Raw genomic sequence first — 20573 nt, forward strand, 5'->3', positions numbered from 1 at the left:
TAGTAAGACACACCCATGGTACATGTAGTATCCGTGAGCGTGCTGTCCGTGTGTAGAATGGGGAAGGCGCGACCTATGTGAGTTTGACCCAGGGCAGATTGTGATGGCCCGGAGGCTCGACACGAGCATTTCGGAAATTGCATGACTTGTCGGGTGATCGAGGAGTGCTGTGGTGAGTCTCTTCAAGTGGTAAAAGAGGACAGGCTGCGAACTGTTGCGGAACTAATATCAGACTTTAATGCTGAGCAGAGTATAAGTGTGTCTGAACACACACAATGCACCGAACCCCCGCAGCCGACGACCCATGCATGTGGCAACAGGCCCGTATCTGGGAGGGGGTGCAAGGAGGGGGGGGGGGGATGTTAGAACGAGGAAGGAGAAGAAACGGGGCATTACACAAATTATGTGGAAGAATATGACGATTCAAAATTTATATACAAATTTCGTATTACTACTACTACTTTTCGATCTCATGTTTGAAAAACTGGAGCGTATGGAACTATTTCCTAACATAAAATTTTTTACTTGTCATAGGCCCAATTGGCACTTGATATTGGTAATTCGTGAATTATGTTCTGTCGTGTTAAGTGTGTAAATGAGGTAGATGAAAAAATGACCATTTGTGCCGAAACAGTCTCAATTATTTCGCGTGTGTTACAATTGCTGCAATATTAGTAAGGCCTATTTCGGTTTTCCTAGCAGCGACAAAATGAACGTATGAAATCGAGAAGCCACGCCACTCTTGGGAACTACTCGTATTAAAAGCTTTTTCAGCATTAGACAACAACATTTTGATTCTTCATGTAACAAAACATTTGACGAGCTTTGATGAAGTAATAGATTCTTTCGCAGAAAGAAAAGCACGCCTTGTAAAACTGGATGAAGATTAGAGAGAAAAAAATTCTGGGGCCTAAGGATTGAAGAAATGTGTACTGTCTTGCTTGTCTCTTGTCTTTATAGGTATTATATTTCCTATATTTAATTTTAAATCAAACAAAAGAAAAAGGTTATTAGCTAATAGGCAATGAAGAGTGCAAATTTTCTGAGTTCTTACTCTCCCGTTCGCAGATAATCCTACCCAGTATTAATTGTGAGTTTTTTCTAAGGGGGTTACGATGTCAAGCCGGCCAACTGGGAGTAGGAGAGGCACTACAGTACATTTTAATTTCCACTGTCCTGAGTATAGGTTTGATGGCTTCCATTATAAAATATACACGTTTGAATTCCACAGAGCGAAATACAGTGATGTACGATAGAAGAATGCTGTATGAAGAGGCGTGGCACTGCACTTTGGCACAATTATGACCAAACAACATGTCTTACATTTCCTCGAACATATATGTTTTATATATCAAACTCTTCAGAAACATGTGCACTACAAAATGAACGTATTTTTGAATTTTTTTTTAAATTTTTGCCGTCGTACCTCAAGCAATCGAGTGGGATGGGGGTATCGCTATCAAGTTTTTGCCCCGGTTCGGAAATATCGAAGATCTGGAACTGTGTGCTAAAGTTAACACCACGACATCGGCAACTACGATTGAAATGAGCACGTGACCATCGGCTCTGGACATTGGCGCAATGGCAGAGTACTGTATGGACTGATGAATCCCGAGGGGGGCGGCTCCTTGACACCTGTACTGCAGGATGGAGACAAGCTGGTGGCGGCTCCATTATGCTCTGGGGAACAATTACGCGGGCATCCATGGATCCAGTGGAGCTCATGCAAGGAATCATGATGACCAATGAGTATCGTACACCCCTTCTTGACGATCATGTTTCCCAATGGCAGTGGCATTTTTCATCAAGACAATGCACCATGTCACAAGGCCAGGAGTGTGATGGAGTTGTTCGATGAACACAGTGGCGAGTTCTAATTGATATACTGGCCCCATTCAACACGCCAGATTTGAATCCGATAGAACACATCTGTGATGTGATTGAACGTGGCATCAGAGCTTATGGCCCCTCTCCCCAGAATTTACGGGAGTTAGGTGACTTGTGTGCAGTTGTGTTGCCAAATCGCTCCAGTGGCCCACCAAGGCCTCATTGCTTCCATGCCGCTGTGCTTTGTCGCTGTTATCCAAGTGAAAGGCGGACATGCCGGCTATTAGGTAGATGGTCATAATGTCCTCAGCGATCAGTGTATTAGTTTCATTTTAGACCCGATCACTTTGACATGAATCACAAAGACGATGTTATACTGCATTTCACCCCTGTTGCAGCTCTTATTCCGAAGAATTTGAGAAATCATTTAACAATTTTCGACCACATTATTCCTCCAAAACAAGTCGTTGAAGACAATAATTTGCCACTTTCATCTGTATCAACTGAGCGTGCTGTAAGCCGTACGATTCTGACAAAGAGAAAAATTGTAATATACGATGAAATGTAATAAGACCAGGGTGTTGGTCCTACTTAAGCACTATTAATTATAGCGCTTCAGCAGCAGTTAAGTACGCAGACAGGCAGCAGATATTTTAAGATTTTGCTGCGTCAACTGCATATTTAACAGACATGGTTTTCCGGTGGTTTAAATTAATGACCTGGAGGAACAGAAAAACTACAATGTGAAAAACTGTTGAAGGCAGACACGATGATCCTCTGCAGTTATTACGCTGTCTGAAAATATGAAAATTGAGAAAAGAGGTACTTGGAAAATAGTAGTAGTTCTGCCAACGACCACAGCAATTAACAATCAGAATTATCCTCTGAATGAAAAAGTTTCCACTATGTTTTACTGGTCAGGCTTCCACTAGCCGCCCTGGAAAACCTATTCAGCAAGGTCCGAGCAAATAATCCAGTTCCAAATTCTCTCAATTTTAAGACAATTCTGCGACTTATCATTGTGTCACAGTACTTCCACCCCAGTCGCCAAGCTATGCAGTTTTCACTTTCCTTCCTTTTGAAACATAAAAACCTTCAAAAGAGTTTGACCGAGGGCAGATTGTGATGGCCCGGAGGGTCGATACGAGCATTTCGGAAACTGCATGACTTGTCGGGTGATCGAGGAGTGCTGTGGTGTCTTCAATACGTGACGAAACCAAGACGTCGTGGGGTTGGGCGGCAAACCCCCATTACAGATGTCAGACGTGCTAGGCTGAGCAGACTGGTAAAACAGGACAGGCTGCGAACTGTTGCGGAACTAATATCAGACTTTAATGCTAAGCAGAGTGTAAGTGTGTCTTATGAAGAATGAAGAGTCCATAAACGCATCAACTTTCGAAAGCTTCGATTATCAGTCCTTACAAAATTCCTTTCCATTGTTATTTTAAAGCTGTAAATCCGTTTTCAGTGAGTGAATAACTAAACTGTTTGCAGAAAAAGTACGGAAAAAATTTCTGTTAACGCTTCCACAACACACGTACAGTTTCTTCTTCCTTCTAGCCAGAGCTTCAGCCAGTAACAGAGCGATTTCGACAACGTGGCCAAATCTTGAAATTTAATGATTTTTAAGCTTTTATTAGATAACAATAACAGGTTTCTTCTGAAAACGTTGATCGAAAATTTTATTTGTATGTTGTAATCATTCAGAATAAGAACAATCCGAACAATATTTTTACCACAGGAAAGTAGCCTATTTACGTCAAATTTTAGACAGTCTGCTCCAAGGTTGGTACAGTATTCTGTAGCATACAGATACGTTAAACTACAGCTTAACAGCCAGTCGACGTCGAGGTCATTAGAAATGAACTTGTACTGCACAAAAAATTTGGCTGCGACCTTTTGCAAGCAAAATATGGTTTAGGGAAAGCAAATAAAACGTGAATGTGGATACCTGGACAAATGGCTCTGAGCACTTTGGGACTCAACTGCTGAGGTCATTAGTCCCCTAGAACTTAGAACTAGTTAAACCTAACTAACCTAAGGACATCACAAACATCCATGCCCGAGGGAGGATTCGAACCTGCGACCGTAGCGGTCTTGCGGTTCCAGACTGCAGCGCCTTTAACCGCACGGCCACTTCGGCCGGCGATACCTGGACAGATTTTAGAATTCTGTACTAATGTGGATTAGATATTTGTCTTTTCAGTGGCACCAGTACACATAAGTGTAATCTGTATCAGCGTGTAAACAGGGGATAGCATAAATGGAAACCTTTATAAAATAGCGGCTTCTGATTGCAGAGATGAGCTTTTTTAGTTAGCATCTGACGAAAAATAATCAGGTCAGAGGAAATAATTTTCCTGGGTATTCCATAATAAGAAAGGACACGAGTTTTAACAATTAATGACATGTATTATTTGACATCTGCTTCGCTCTGCTACTGATATTTATCTGAGCCTTTTCATAGAACTGAGATTGACTGTGTGTGTCGGGAGGGTGGATTATATGGGGGGGGGGGGGGGGGTGGAAGGCGGATAGGGAGCAGCAGAAGGGGATAGCTTAGTCTGCTCGTGCCGTACATCTAGATCAAAATGCGCACTGTGCAAACCACAGTGAATTGTTACGTTCCATCGGGAGTGTATAACATGTGCCTCGATTACTCACTTAACTTCAAACTTTGTTAGTGGGCTTTGAGGGGTAGCCGACGAATATCTTAAAGTGTTTGGCAGTTCCAAGTTTCAGCATTATTGTGACCCTCTAGGTTGGGTAAATTAGTGATAAGTTCTGTCTTTTGTACGTTCAATATTCTCTGTTTATCCTATTTGGTACGGATCCCAAATGCGTGAGCAGTATTCTAGGATGGGTCGTACGAGTGATTTGTATGCAATCTCATTTGTAGATTGACTGCATTTTGCTAGCGTCCTACAAGTGCTTTACCTTCGACTGAGCCTCTGAGATCAGTGTTTCATAATCCTATAAGCTGTTACACCACGATATTTATGAGCTGACCGATTCTGTTGTAACTCATTGATATTTTACTAATAGGGTACTGTTTTTTTTCGTTTTTGAAGTGCACAATTTTGCATTTCAGCGTGATAGCACTTAAAGCCTGCTGCAAATCTTTGCACCACGTTAAAAGCTTATCAAGGTGCGACTGAATATGTATACAGATTTTTCAGAGCATGCTTCGTTATAGATAACAGCATCGTCTGTGAAAAGTCTGAGGCTACTAGCAATATGGTTGACACGTCATTAACACACGTACAACATGAACGACAACGGTACCAAAACATTTCTCTGTGGCACACTTCAAAGGTACATACTTGTACATCTTTCGATGTCTCTCGATGCAAGATAACGTGGCGATTTTCAAGAGCCAGTAGTAAGTGAAGGCTAGTCCCTTAAATCGCTGACGTAAGGATCGCGAAGGCAAGATTAGGTTAACGGCAGTGGGCACAAGACGTTTAAGCCATTATTCTTCCTGTGCTCCGCCTGCAATTCAAACGGAAAGAAACAACGTTGTGGTATCGCGCTGAATACACTATGCTGTGCACATCACAGTGGTTCGCGGAGTGTGTACGTAGATGTAGATGACAAGGCGACTGGCGACCCAGCACAAGCTTGTATGGGGTAAGGAAATCAGCCATGCTCTTCCAAAGCAAGCACCCCACTAGTCGCCTTAAGCTGTTTTGCGAAATCACCTAAAGACTAGTTTGACGTATGAGTCTGTCATGAAGTATATAAAACTCTGAAACGAGGATGCTCCAAGAAATATGCTAATCACATCTCGAGAATTGTCGGCCTCAGCATTTGTGGGGTAAAGGTCAACCGAAGGGGCCCATGTTCAGTTCTCTGCAGGGTCAGGGATTTCCTCTGCTTGGGGACTGGGTCTTGTGTTGTTATCATTTCATCGTCACTGATATGCAGGACGCCTAAATGGCGTCAATTAATAGGACTTGCACATAGCAACGAGCTGCCACACGACACAGAGAGGGTGAGGGGGAGAGGGAGAGAGGGAGAGAGAGGGGGAGAGGGAGAGAGAGAGAGGGAGAGAGAGAGGGGGAGAGAGAGAGGGGGAGAGAGAGAGGGGGAGAGAGGGGGGGAGAGCGGGGGAGAGAAGGGGAGAGAGGGGGATAGGGAGAGAGGGGGAGGGGGAGGGGGAGAGAAGGAGAGGGAGAGGGGGAGGGGGAGGGGGAGAGAGGGAGGGGGGAGATGGAGGGGGGAGAGGGAGAGAGGGAGAGAGGGTGAGGGAGAGAATTTAAAAAAATTTTGAAGAATCATTGTCTTGCACTTTGTCAGATCCTCACATGCAGCCTCTGGCCTGTGGGGATCGTGAAGAGATCATTACATTAAAAACAACTCAAATAGGTATGTGTAACCAGCCAGTTTTGACAGCTTTTTTGAATGAAACTTTGGTATACGCTACAATAAAACATATCCTTGTCATGTATCTTAAATTGATTTGTAGGAGGGTCATGTAGATGCACTAACAGTTTCTGTCCTGTAAATCTACTGGATTTTGAGAACTGATCAGGCGACAGCATGACAGCACTTATTTCAGTTCATCGAGAGGCGTTGTTAAAGGATACTTTCGAACCTTTCTTTTAGGCACACAGGGGTAACGAGTGGAGAAGGTCAAGAGTTTAAAGCAGCAAAATTAGTTCAAATGAACGTTCTCGAAGTGCACTAAACACTAATTGAGAAGTATAATAAATATGAAACGACAACATGTTATATTATTTTCCAAAATAAACATAAACCGAAAGTTTCGTAGAGGAATTGTGAGTGACACAAACGTTGAAATTTGAAAAGTTTGATTGATTGTGCAGTGCCCGCAAAAGTAATAGAACAAGGATTTTAATCTCAGTACAGCGCACACTTGTCACACAGTCATCGGAGCAAATACTGTGGTTAGAGTAAAATAAATAGTTTTCACTTGAGAAAAGTTTTAGCGCTCTAACATATTCTACCTACAGCTGCTACAGTGTATCCAGTTTTAAAAAATCGTGTTTGCACATAATGTTGTGGTATGAGGCATACAGAAGATTTTTAACAAATACTTATTTGGTGACGTGACATGTTGTCTAGGTCGACAACAGGTCCAGACTGTAATCCAAAATACTGAACGAAATATTTTTCATGTTACGTAATTATATATTGAATCATCATTTACAGCAGGATCAAACTTTCACGTAAACTGTTGAACAATGATACATTTGTTTGAAATAAATATCCGACATAGTTGATACAAACTGATGACTTCTCAGCAACCAATCAAGAAGTAAATTACTTGGCCTTGTGCTAACTCTTACATAAAAGAGTAACAATTACAAATAAGTGTTTCATTATTACAATTTAACTGGAATTGATTTACAATGAAGAATGAAAAATTCATGACGGTTTAGGTATGACAACACATTAACCATAAACAAATTACCCATCTGAAATAATGTTTAACGTTAAGGAAGCGAAGAACTTTCTTGTGAATGTGGACTTTCCCAGCATATACTACTGGTGAACAGCTCTCAGTTTGGGTTTACATCAAGGAGACAACATTAAGAAAAGGGGGAAAATGTGGGGAATACGCACATTCATTTACATATAAAAGCCAGCTTAGGAGTGAGAGACCGTGTGTATAAGATCGTGTGCCGATGTAGAGCTCTAGATTCGCACATTTTCCTGTTCGCGTCGCTTCTGCGTGATCTTTCATTGATTGTACGAACAGCAGTTTGTATTGTGATATATTGAGAAATTTTGAACATTCGCTTGTGTCGTGATAAGCTACTACAGTTATCGTCAATCGTAGGTTTAAACCAAATTATATTCTTGTAAAATTTTTGAGAACAGCAGGCTTCTCCTCGTTCAAAACAATCGTTCTCTGATTTCATTGCACAGTTACATGAGAAATAGGCTAGTTCGAGAATTTTCGGGCGCTTGCAAAACTAAGTTTACGTAAGTTACCGCTACAAGTATTTTGGATAAGTACGTAATTTATTCCGTAGCAAATAAGCGTTTGTGGTTCACAGCTCAGTCTGTAGCGACCCGCAGCCGCCTAGTGTGTGTCTGTGTGTGTGTTTTAGTGCGGGAGTACAGCCACCACGCCAGCGCGAGCGGAGTACGATGCATTAGCGACGAAAGTCGATAGACTGACGCAATAGATTAGACAGCTGGTAGCGTGTTGCAGCGTCGGTGGAGATGGCAGCCGACCAACATACCATAGGTGCCACTCGCCTGCGCCATCATCTGAGGCACAGAAGGACGTGTGCTGGTACCACTGGCTGAAAGTACTTCATTGATACTGGTTCCGACTTATGCATTTACCCACGAACGATGCTATATCAGTGCCGAGCGCATACGTCGTTCTGTCTGGCGGCCGCGAGTAGCTCGCTTATTGCAACGTACCGCTTGCAAAGAATAGAACTGGATCTTGGCCTCCGCCACGCCTTCTTTCGGAATTTCATGGTGGCGGATGTGGCAGGGCCAATAATAGGAGCAGATTTCTTGGCATACTACACTACAAGCCATTAAAATTGCTACACCAAGAAGAAATGCTGATGATAAACGGGTATTCACTGGACAAATATTATACTAGAACTGTCATCTGATTACATTTTCACGCAATTTGGGTGCATAGAGCCTGATAAATCAGTACCCAGAAAAACCACCTCTGGCCGTAATAACGGCCTTGATACGCCTGGGCATTGAGTCAAACAGAGCTTTGATGACGTGTACAGGTACGCCCATGCAGCTTCAACACTATACCACAGTTCATCAAGAGTAGTGACTGGCGTATTGTGACGAGCCAGTTGCTCGGCCACCATTGACCAGACGTTTTCAATTGTTGACAGATCTGGAGAATGTGCTGGCCAGGGCAGCAGTCTAACATTCTCTGTATCCAGAAAGGACCTGCAACATGCGATCGTGCATTATCCTGCTGAAATGTAGGGTTTCACAGGGATCGAATGAAGGGTAGAGCCACGGGTCGTAACACATTTGAAATGTAACGTCCACTGTTCAAGTGCCGTCAATGCGAACAAGAGGTGACCGAGACGTGTAACCAATGAATGGTACCCCATACCATCACGCCGGGTCATACGCCAGTATGGCGATGACGAATACACGCTTCCAATGTGGATTCACCGCGATGTTGCCAAACACAAATGCGACCATCATGATGCTGTAAACAGAACCTGGATTCATCCGGAAAAAATGACGTTTTGTCATCCGTCACGCAGGTTCGTCGTTGAATACACCGTCGCAGGCCACATCACCAGCAGTTCGCGGTCGTACGTGCGCCATTTCTTTTGCGAGGTGGTCAGCTTTTTAGAGAAGAGAGCTAGCGGCTGCCAGGCCTCATCATTGCGTTGTTGAAGCACGCCGCGTATCACTGTCTGGCTCGCATCTACAACCACAGTCAACAGTGCATTCGGCTTGGGATGTGCCAACAATGCCGCGTGCGCGCGCGCCGGCCGAAGTGGCCGTGCGGTTAAAGGCGCTGCAGTCTGGAACCGCAAGACCGCTACGGTCGCAGGTTCGAATCCTGCCTCGGGCATGGATGTTTGTGATGTCCTTAGGTTAGTTAGGTTTAACTAGTTCTAAGTTCTAGGGGACTAATGACCTCAGCAGTTGAGTCCCATAGTGCTCAGAGCCAACAATGCCGCGTCCGCTATAGGCCTAGCTTGTTTTGTTTTCTCAAATACCGCGATCATGTCGTCCGTCCAGGTAATTATCAAAATGCCTTCAGCATCTGCGATGCATTGTCAAGGGTAACCGCAGCCATGGTCTCCGCGCTGATAGTGCATGCTGCTGCAAACGTCGTCGAACTGTTCGTGCAGATGGTTGTTGTCTTGCAAATGTCCCCATCTGCTGACGCAGGGATCGAGACGTGGCTGCACGATCCGTTACAGTCATGCGGATAAGATGCCTTTCATCGCGACTGCTAGTGATACGAGGCCGTTGGGATCCAGCACGGCGTTTCATATTACCCTCCTGAACCCACCGATTCTATATTCTGCTAGCAGTCATTGGATCTCGACCAACGCAAGCAGCAATGTCGCGATACGATAACCGCAATCGCGGTAGGCGATTTAAAGTCGGAAACGTGATGGTAAGCATTTCTCCTCCTTACACGAGGCATCACATCGTTTCACCAGGCAACACCGGTAAACTGCTGTTTGTGTATGAGAAATCGGTTGGAAACTTTCTTCATGTCAGCACGTTGTAGGTGTCGCCACCTTGTGTGAATGCTCTGAAAAGCTAATCATTTGCATATCACAGCACCTTCTTCTTGTCGGTTAAATTTCGCGTCTGTAGCACGTCATCTTCGTGGTGTAGCAATTTTAATGGCCAGTAGTGTATAACCTTTTGCCAGATATGACCAACACCCGCCTTTTAGACCGGACCACCGGGCTGGCGGCGCGCGTATCCGGCGCCAGACATTCATCCAATCTGCCCGGCTGATTACCGCCACTGACGATGAGTATGCCGCGCTATAGAAGGACTTTCCAGCGTTAACAAAGCCACCGGGCATGCCGAAGGACGTCAGGCACAACACCGTGCGCTGTATCAAGACAACTGAGGGGCCGCCGATCTCCTGCCGACCGCGACGGCTGGCGCCGGACCGTTTAAAGATAGCTAAGGCCGAGTTTGATAACATGATCAAAGAGGGCAACATGCGTCCGTCTGACAGCCCCTGGTCTTCACCGTTACACCTCATCCCCAAAACGGGTGGTGCGTGGCGGCCTTGTGGGAAAGCCCGCACAATACCCGACACCTCCGCTCCGTGACTTCAACTGCACGCTGAGCGGCGCTTGTGTGTATAGTGTACTAGATTGTGGCAAAGCCTGCAAACACATTCCGGTGGCCGACGAAGATATAACGAAGACAGCCATTATTACGCCATTTGGCTTATTTGAAAGCAAATTTTTGACTTTTGGTCTCCGGAATGCGGCACAAACGTGGCAAAGGTTCGTCAATTCAGTGCTGTGAGGCCTGTCTCTCTTTTTCGCTTACCTCGATGACGTTTTGGTCTTTTCAGCCTCGCCAGAAGAACATCGCCAGCATCTGGTCGAGGTTTTTCAACGGCTAAGTGATTATTGAATTGTGCTGAACGTGGCGAATTGTATCTTCGGACAGTCGCAAGTTGACTTCCTAGGTCACCGCATTACTCCTTCAGGCTCGCTACCATTTCCGGTCAAAATAGAGGCTATCCGCCATCTGCCCCGGCCGACCACTTGCAAAGAATTAAGACGCTACCTAGGGATGCTGAACTTTTATCGGCGACGTCTGCCGCATGCAGTTGAAGGTCAAGAGCAGCTGACAGTCGGGCTGGCAGACCCGAAGGCTAAAGGCATTTTGACAATTACCTGGACGGACGACATGATCGCGCTATTTGAGGAAAAAAAACAAGCTGTAGCGGACGCGGCATTGTTGGCATATCCCAAGCCGAATGCACTGTTGACTGTGGTTATAGATGCGAGCCAGACAGTGATACGTGGCGTGCTTCAACAACGCTGTGACGAGGCCTGGCAGCCGCTAGCTCTTCTCTAAAAAGCTGACCACCTCGCAAAAGAAATGGCGCGCGTACGACCGCGAACTGCTGGCGAGGTACGATGCTGTCAAATACTTTTGCCCTCATGTCGAGGCTCGCGCCTTCACAATATTTACAGACCACAAGCCGCTGACATTCGCCTTCTTGCAAAACAATCTGAACTGCTTGCCGAGGCAACACAATCAACCGCTATACGTTGCCCAGTTCACCACGGACATTCAACACATTTCCGGGATCGACAACATCGCGGTGGACTGTCTCTCGCGTCGGCAGCATCTTTACTCTGGACCACGCGGCACTCGCAGAAGCACAGAGGTCAAACCAAGAGCTGCAAGACCTGTTACAAGATGTACGGACTTTATTGTAACTACAACCCGTAGACACTCCTGATTCTGGCGTGCAACTGTATTGCGATGTGTCCACGGCCAGGCCATGTCCATACCTGCTTCCGAACTTCCGGCGGCAAGTAGTGTTGTCTCCCTACACAGTCTAAGTCACCGAGCTACGAGATCTACGCTCCTTCTGGTTCTAGATCGCTTCGTGTGGCAGGGAGCAAAGAAGGATTATAGAATGTGGACGAAGCGTTGTCTCCGGTACCAATGCAGTAAAGTCGGCAGACACGTACAAGCCCCAGAAGTTAATTTCCCAGACGTCGCAGTGCGATTCTCACATGTTCACGTTGAAGTTGTCGGACCACTGCCGCCTTCATACTGCCAACGCTACCTGCTCACCATCGTCGACAGGATCACTCGTTGGCCAGAAGCAGTACCAATAGATAATACCTCGGCCGAGATCTTGGCGCATGCCTTTGTGTCGCATTGGATATCCCGGTTTGGCTGCCCATTCCACGTCACCACCGATAGAGGCAGACAATTCGAGTTCGAATTGTTCGCAAACCTGTCAGTTCTTTGCGGCAAGAACTATCTTCGGGCAACCAACTACCACCCGGTAAGCAGTGGAACGGTGGAACGATGGCATCGCACCCTAAAAGCAGCCATGATGTGGCATACAAATAGGTGGACTGAAGCTTTACCAGTCGTCCTACACAGACTCCGAAACACACACACACACACACACACACACACACACGCACACGACCTGGGTGGTTTCTCGGCCGAGCTAGTATATGCGGAAGTACTGAGACTACCCTGTGATTTCGTAGCAGCAGCTCGAAGAGCACATCCAGAAGGTACGCCCCCCGTAGCCATCCAGGCACGGCACCGGCCCGCTGCTCGTGCACAAGGACCTCAACCTGTGCGCTCACGTGATGCTACGTAGTGATGGCATCGAACCAGCTCTATGACCACGCTACACCGGTCGACACCACTGGACATTCCCCTGAAAGGGAAACGTATCACTGATCCTATCGGCAAAGTCAAGCCGGCTTACGTTTTCCACGAGCCACCTCAGTGAACAGACAACTACTGCGTCACCCACCGCCTGTTCCAGCGCCGAACCGAGCAACAGGAATGGTACTTCTCGGCGCGTTTTCTGCTATGGTACAGCCACCACGGTAGCGCGGGCTGAGTACGATGCATTAGCGACGAAGGTCGATCAACTGGCGTTAACTGATTAGCCAGCTGGTAGGGTGTTGCAGCGTCGATGGAGGTCCAGCCGGCCAAGATACGGGAGACGCTCACGCAGCAGGGCCACATCCCGCTCGCCTGCGCCGTCACCTCACGTACAGAACGTAAGCGCTTCATCCGACTGCCGGCCAACATCGCATAGCGTATTCATCAGCGATCAACACTGCGGCCAAAAGCACGCTATAGATCACCCATGAATTTCATTGTACATCAACGCAAATAAACGTGCGATTTTGAGAGTTTTCGGAAGCTACCATTGCCCTTTGCATAATCTACGAGCAATCTGCAGTAAATCGGCGTTTGTGATTTAGTTACTGAAGCAGATTTTCTGATTAACATATCATGTTACATCTAGTTTTTCCTTAAAGAGGAGTAAACGTATATATTATCTGCATTTATCGTAAATTAACTCTTTTTTTGAATTTGCTAGCAACTATAACATCAAAACGTTTTAAGAAACTAGTAATTTTTACCACAGGTGTTTGTGTTGCCTTAACAGAAATCTCGTGTTGCGTATCTCCTTCAATTATTATAAGGAATTAGCAACTTTTTAGCTCAACAGATTAAAGGATAATCAATGGGCTTAATTAAAAGTTATTTGTTCACTGCCTTGTAATACATTGTACCAGCCGAAATGCAGCCCCACTGTGAATGCTGTTCTCAAACAAGGGATGAGTTGACTGACGTTTGTAAGCAGCCGGAAATCGCCCTAACTACTATCAACCAGAATGAGATTTTCACTCTGCAGCGGAGTGTGCGCTGATATGAAACTTCCTGGCAGATTAAAACTGTGCGCCCGACCGAGACTCGAACTCGGGACCTTTGTCTTTCGCAGGCAAGTGCTCTACCATCTGAGCTACTGAAGCACGACTCACGCCCGGTACTCACAGCTTTACTTCTGCCAATATCTCGTCTCCTACCTTCCAAATTTTACAGAAGCTCTCCTGCAAACCTTGCAGAACTAGCACTTCTGAAAGAAAGGATACTGCGGAGAAATGGCTTAGCCACAACCTGGGGGACGTTTCCAGAATGAGATTTTCACTCTGCAGTGGAGTAGCGCTGATATGAAACTTCCTGGCAGATTAAAATCTGATTCTGGAAACATCCCCCAGGCTGTGGCTAAGCCACGTCTCCGCAGTATCCTTTCTTTCAGGAGTGCTAGTTCTGCAATGTTTGCAGGAGAGCTTCTGTAAAGTTTGGAAGGTAGGAGACGAGATACTGGCAGAAGTAAAGCTGTGAGTACCGGGCGTGAGTCGTGCTTCGGTAGCTCAGATGGTAGAGCACTTGCCCGCGAAAGGCAAAGGTCCCGAGTTCGAGTCTCGGTCGAACAAACAGTTTTAATCTGCCAGGAAGTTTACTATCAACCAATTGGCAGCTGCTGTGAATCTGTCTGCTGGAAGAGCTTCTGAGAGTCGTTTAGCTCTGATATCTGTACCAGAGGTACCTTGAGTACTGTCCTCTCCTGTGGATCCTGTTTCCTTTGCAGAAAGTACTAGATCTGTCATTACCCGTCCACTTGACTGTGAGTGGTGTGTCAATGGTAGATTTAGGCATCATGTACAGGGTGGATGGGGACCAGGGATGTTGTACCGATCCCCATAACCAACAAGTTTGAGGTGCTGTCTTTCACTGAAGCTGAAACTGAGCCAGTGGAACTCACTTCACATGTTTTAGGGAAGCGTGTTTTGTCCAGTGTCAGGAGGCGGCAAACGCAAAAGGTTAATGGTCTATTAATCATCAGAAGTTCAAACTTAACTCAAATGATGATACCCCTTAGGGAAATGGCACAAGAAGACAGGAAAGGACATCAGATGCACTCAGTGTGTATGCCTGGGGGCTTTCTTCAACATGTTAAAGAGGCTATTCCAGCAGTCATTGAGGGAACAAGGTGCAACCAACTGCAGATTGTGGCACACATTGGAACAAATGATGGCTTCTGTGTCTGGGCTCCAAGGTTATTCTTGGTTCACTCCAGCGACTGGTGGAGGAGGTTAAGAAGACCAGCCATGTACATGGAGTTTCAGTGAAGCTTACAGTTTGCAGCATTGTCCCCAGAACTGATTATGGACCTTTGGTCCTAAGTCGAGTGGAAGGACTGAACCAGAGACTTTGAAGGTTCTGTGACAAGCTAGACTGTGATTTCCTGGATTTGAGCCAAAGGTTTGAGAATTGTAGGGTGTGCACTACACATCAGAGACTGCTACTCACGTAGTTGATGGTGTGTGAGGTGCACACAAGGATTTTTTTTAGATTAGGTTACTCTCCAACCTGTAGGAAACCCAGAATTATCAATTTAAGATAGAAAGAATTGCCTTCTACAGGTGAGAGTATTAAAATGCTAATGGTATATTACCGAAACATTCACTACAAAGTACCAGAGTTTGAAGCAATCATGACAGCAGTGAAGCTCACATAATACTAGGTGCAGAAAGCTGGTTGAAACCTAAAATTGATAGCAGTGAGATATTTGGAGAAATTTTAAGTGTATATTGAAAGGATAGGCAAATGGGAATTGGAGGTGGTGTATTTGTCACAGTAGACAAGAAACTCAAATCCACCGATGTAGAAATTGAAGCTGCATGTGAGATTATTTAAGCGAGACGCAGTACCAGGGGTGAGCATAAAATGATAATTGGCTCATTTTATCGTCCACAAGACTCATTTCCTTATGTAACCAAAAACTTCAGAGGAAACATCAGTTGACTTGTAAGTCCCCCAGTCATACTGTAATCATCAGTGGAGACTTTAATCATCCAACAATTAATTCGAAAATTTCAGTTTTGTTAGTGGTGGGTGTGATAAAGCATCCTGTGAAACTTTACAAAATACCTTCTCAGAAAACGTCCTAGAACAGGTAGTTAGGAACCCCACTGTTGATGCAAATATGTTAGATTTAATAGCAACAAATAGCCCTGACCACCTTGAGGATCTCCACAGTGGAACTGGTATCAGTGACAATGACTCAGTCATGGCAGCAATGATTACCAACGTACTAAGGAGAACTAAAACAAGCAGAAAGATTTATGTGTTCAGTGAACTAAATAAAAAATCAGATATGTCGTATCTCAGTGAGGAATTTGAAACTTTTGGCACAGGGCAGGAGCATGTGAGAAACTCTGGCTCAAGTTTAAAAGAGTAGTTGACCATGCACTGGATAGATACGTACTCAGTGGAACCGTTCATAATGGGAGGGATCCTCCCCAGTATACAGTCACTGTAAAGAAACTTCTAAAGAAACAGAGAGTGCTGCACACAAGGTATAAAACAATGAAATGCATTTGGCTGTCAAGAGATCAATGCATAATGTCTTTAATGACTACTGTAGCAGGATATTGTCAAATGATCTTTCACAGAACACAAACTCTGATCATACGTAAAGGCTATTAGTGACACCAGAGTTAGTGTCCAGTCTCTAGCAAATGTGACAGGAACTGAAATTGAGGGTAAAGCTGAAATGCTTAGCTCTGTTTTCAAATGTTTCTTTACAAAGAAAAACCCAGGAGAATTTCCTCAATTTAATCCTCATACTACTGAAAAGATAAATGAAACATGTATTAGTGTCAGTGGTGTTGAGAAAGAGCTGAAACTGTTAAAAGTGAACAAAGCTCCAGGCCCCAACGGCATGGATTCTGAAAACATTGACCATGTGAAGGGCAACTTGCACTTTTCCCACATGACATACTGAAAGGTTGGGATCAAGGCAACCAGGTAGATGCAGTGTTTCTTGATTTCTGAAAAGCATTTGATGCAGTACCACATCTATACTTACTGTCAAAAGTATGATCATATGGGGGTATCAAGTGAAATTTGTGACTGGATTGAGGGGGTTTTGGTAGGGAGTACACAGCCTGTTATAATGGATGGAGAATCATCATCAAATGTAGAAGTAACTTTGGCCCCAGGGAAGTGTGTTTGAACCCTTGCTGTTCATGTTGTATGCTAATGTCCTTGTAGACTATATTAATGGTAAAATCAAGCTTTTAGCAGATATTGCAGTTACCTATAATGAAGAAATATCTGAAAGAAGCTGCATAAATATACTATCAGATCTTGATAAGATTTCAACATTGTGTAGAGATTGGTGACTTGCTCTAAAAGTTCAGAAATGTAAAACTGTGCACTTCACAAAACAAAAGAAATGTGGTTCCTATAACTTTAATATTAATGAGTCACTGTTGAAATCAACCAACTCATACAAATACCTGGGTGTAACGCTTTCTAGGGATATGAAATGGAGTAATCACATAGGCTCAGTCATGGGTAAAGTAGGTGGTAGAATTGGTTTATTGATAGAACAGTGGGGAAGTGCAATCAGCTACAAAGGAGATTGCTTACAAATCACTTGTGCAACTGGTTCTAGAATATTGCTCAAGTGTGCGGGACCCATACCAGATAGAACTAACAGCAGATATTGAACGTATACAGAGAAGGATAGCACGAATGGTCACAGGTTTGTTTAATCCATGTGAGAGTGTCACAGAAATACTGAAGGAACTGAAGTGAAAGTGTCTTGAAAATAGTTGTAAAGTATCCCAAGAAAGTCTGTTAGCAAAGTTTCAAGAACCAGCTTTAAATGATTACCCTAGTAATGTAGTAGAACCCTTTATGTATTGCTCACATAGGGATCATTAGGATAAGATTAGAATAATTACTGCACTCACAAAGACATTCAAACACTAATTTTTCCCATGTTCCATACATGAATGGAACAGGAAGAAGCCCTAATAACTGGTACAATGGGATATACCCTTTGCCATACACCTCACAGTGGTTTGCAGAGTATAGATGGAGATGGAGATGATACTGTGACATTTCAATGAATGTCATACTCAGTGTCCTTTCATATATACAAAACTTCTTAAAATTTTAGATTTTAACAATTATTTTCGAAATATGAATGTTTTAGTTAGAGTACAAGGAAATGTCCTTAAAAGCATGTTAAATGTTGACTATGTTCAAAATGTTTACATTTTGAATCATTGATTATGATACATTAAATTTTTTTCTGGAAACTTCTATTTGAAAATTCTATACATTTTACCCAAAAATTGCATTATATGAATAAATTTCTGTCTTAACTGCATTTGAATCTGTCTTAACTGCATTTGAATCTGTTGAACTGACTGTAAAGAAACATTTATACACAAAGTTAGAATCTGATGAATTAGATGATGAATTTTGTCTTTTGAAAGCCATTAAGTTATTTCAGATGATGATAAATGATTATTTATGCAGGTGACAGAACAACATAATAAAAATTACAAATTATTATGTACTTCATTAGAAGTGCTTATCACCTGCTCCTATATGAATTTATTGTTGAATATTTCATTAACTAGCTGTCTCAGTAAGCTAGTTACACTGCACAGTAAGTTACACTGTGAGAAATTTCTTCACTGTGTCTTAAACTCTCTCACACAATTCACAGAAGCAAACTGGCATGACTAATATTTTCATTTTCCTCTTTTATGATTGCTTAGGAAGGAAATTCCAAATATTAGTGTTCTGATTAACTTCAAGAAGTGAAAGAAAGAAGACTACTGTGTCCCAATGCAATATTTTTTCACATTCAGTACAGGTTACATGTATTTGAATAAGCAGTTGAATGTAATGCAGAAATGGTTTGAATTTTTGTTTGCAAAGTGACTTGGAATGACACTTTTCACAGCCCATTCAGGAAACTGGACACTAAAATTGAACTTGTGGCTGGATGCTGCCATTCATGGAAGCCACATGTCTTTACTGCAAGATTACAGTAACAACTGTGTCAAGTGGAGTACTGTGAAACTCATGGCTCAACCCCTTGTCCCTGATGATTTCCAAGAGTTGATGTGGATTTTCTTGACTCTTGCCTAGTTGTCAAAGATGGGGTGTCTAGGAAACCTGCTTCTCGGATTGCTAGACAACATTTCAAGCAAATCGTATTAAAGAGTTTTATTACTAAATGAATCAATGACAGTACTTAACTTTGAAAAATACATAGATGTGTTGCAAGTAACGGGCAACATGCAATATAGCCATTGTCCTCCAGTATAGTGATTCCAATACATGTGAAGTAATACAGTGGATGCTTCTATCCAGGTCACTGGTCTTGATGCTTCCATAGAACTGGCAGAATTGGTGATGACCAGTAGGGAGTGGTGCTTATGTCCTCTTCACCTAGAGGCCGCTGCTGTCATGTTGTCATCCTAGAGAGGGGTCGGCTAGCATGCAATTGGCTGATGTCTCCTTCCCAGCCCTCTCCACTCTATCATTCCTGACTGGTGTGCTGGCGCTTTCCTATTTCTTACTTTCTTACTGCTACATATCCCATATGAGTGTTTTCCAGAAGTTTAAAAATTTTCCCTATTTGCTGCTTTTTATTAACTTGCCTGGGATTTATGGTGATTAGGTGGCTAAAGGAGACATCTGGATAGGTGTGACACAGGTGCAACATTTGTGCTGCTACCTTGGTTTCATGGTAATTTTGAATGGGTGTAAGCAGTAGCGGGAGCACAGTGTTTTGTCTCCCATAGCACCATGTTACAGTATTTTGGTTCAGGGATTTCAGGACTGCAGATTGTAGATAAAAAATAATTAATTACAGGACTTTATTTGTTGAGGTGATAATCAAAATTTTATGACTACCCACTGTACATGTGGATGTAGGGCTCATATAACAGATGGTAGTAACATGATTCTTCTTGTGCTGGCAGCTGATCTACTGGGATGAGAAGAGCATCTACTTGGAACAGCAGTTTGTGACACCACGTGATGGCTTTGTGCGTGCTGTGGTGCTGAGCCGACAGAATGTGGTGGGCACTGACGCACGTGTCATGATGCGCGACCTGACACATTGCGATGCTCCACCACCACCGCCGAAGGACCTGGAGCTGTGGTTGGAAGCTATGGATGCTTCTAGGACACGCCTAAGACCTGAAGATGCCTCCAAGAATGACTGAGTAGTCTCCTAGTGATGCTGCCACATATTTTGAGTTGGCGTTTTATTAATGTAACTAAAACATATCACTGTATCAAAACTTAAAACATTTGTACCATGGACATTAATAAAGATTTGTATCAATATGATGTGTTTTATCATTATGGATCAAGACAAACCATAAGTCTGTTGTATAGCTGAACAGTGCAAAAGCTTGAATCGACAACGACACTGATTTTACACTATTTTTGCCTGACACTGTGCAAGTGAACGTGAGTACAATGTGTTTCCTGAAAGAAATGTTGCGTACTTCACAAACTTTTTGTTCTGCCAAATGACAGAAGATGAACCTGTGATAAATTTGAAGGTTGATTTGAACATTAAAACGAATGGGATGGTATTATTGGTGTTGGTATGCCTATGCCTCCTTCGATCATTGAACTGACTTATCCTTCCAGTTATAGGGAGACATAGATTAATGTGGACTCCAAATCGTGGTGCAATTCAGCAATTTTCACATTAACCAAGCTTTAACAGATAGAGTGAAAGTCAATCATTCAAAAGAGTCTCCATTTGTGTGTTTGTTTTCAAAATGATGTGATGTGATTTTTATTTAAGCAATAAAATTGTTTGTTGCTAAAATAATCATCTTTTTCACCAACAGGAGGCACTTCAGTGAAATCAGTTGTTG

The 20573-nt window shown here is 43.7% G+C and overlaps 1 protein-coding gene across 1 annotated transcript in view; it reads left to right on the plus strand.

The window, feature by feature from the left end:
• Nucleotides 1-20028, plus strand: part of LOC124606829 (protein THEM6) — a 105238-nt gene extending 85210 nt beyond the window's left edge. Inside the window, exon 3 of the mRNA XM_047138903.1 lies at nucleotides 19659-20028. Coding sequence (XP_046994859.1) covers nucleotides 19659-19904 — 246 coding nt within the window. The 3' untranslated portion in view covers nucleotides 19905-20028. The remainder of the gene's footprint in view (nucleotides 1-19658) is intronic.
• Nucleotides 20029-20573: the final 545 nt, after the last annotated feature.

The sequence above is a fragment of the Schistocerca americana genome, chromosome 3, assembly GCF_021461395.2.
Source record: "Schistocerca americana isolate TAMUIC-IGC-003095 chromosome 3, iqSchAmer2.1, whole genome shotgun sequence".
NCBI classification, from domain to species: domain Eukaryota; kingdom Metazoa; phylum Arthropoda; class Insecta; order Orthoptera; family Acrididae; genus Schistocerca; species Schistocerca americana.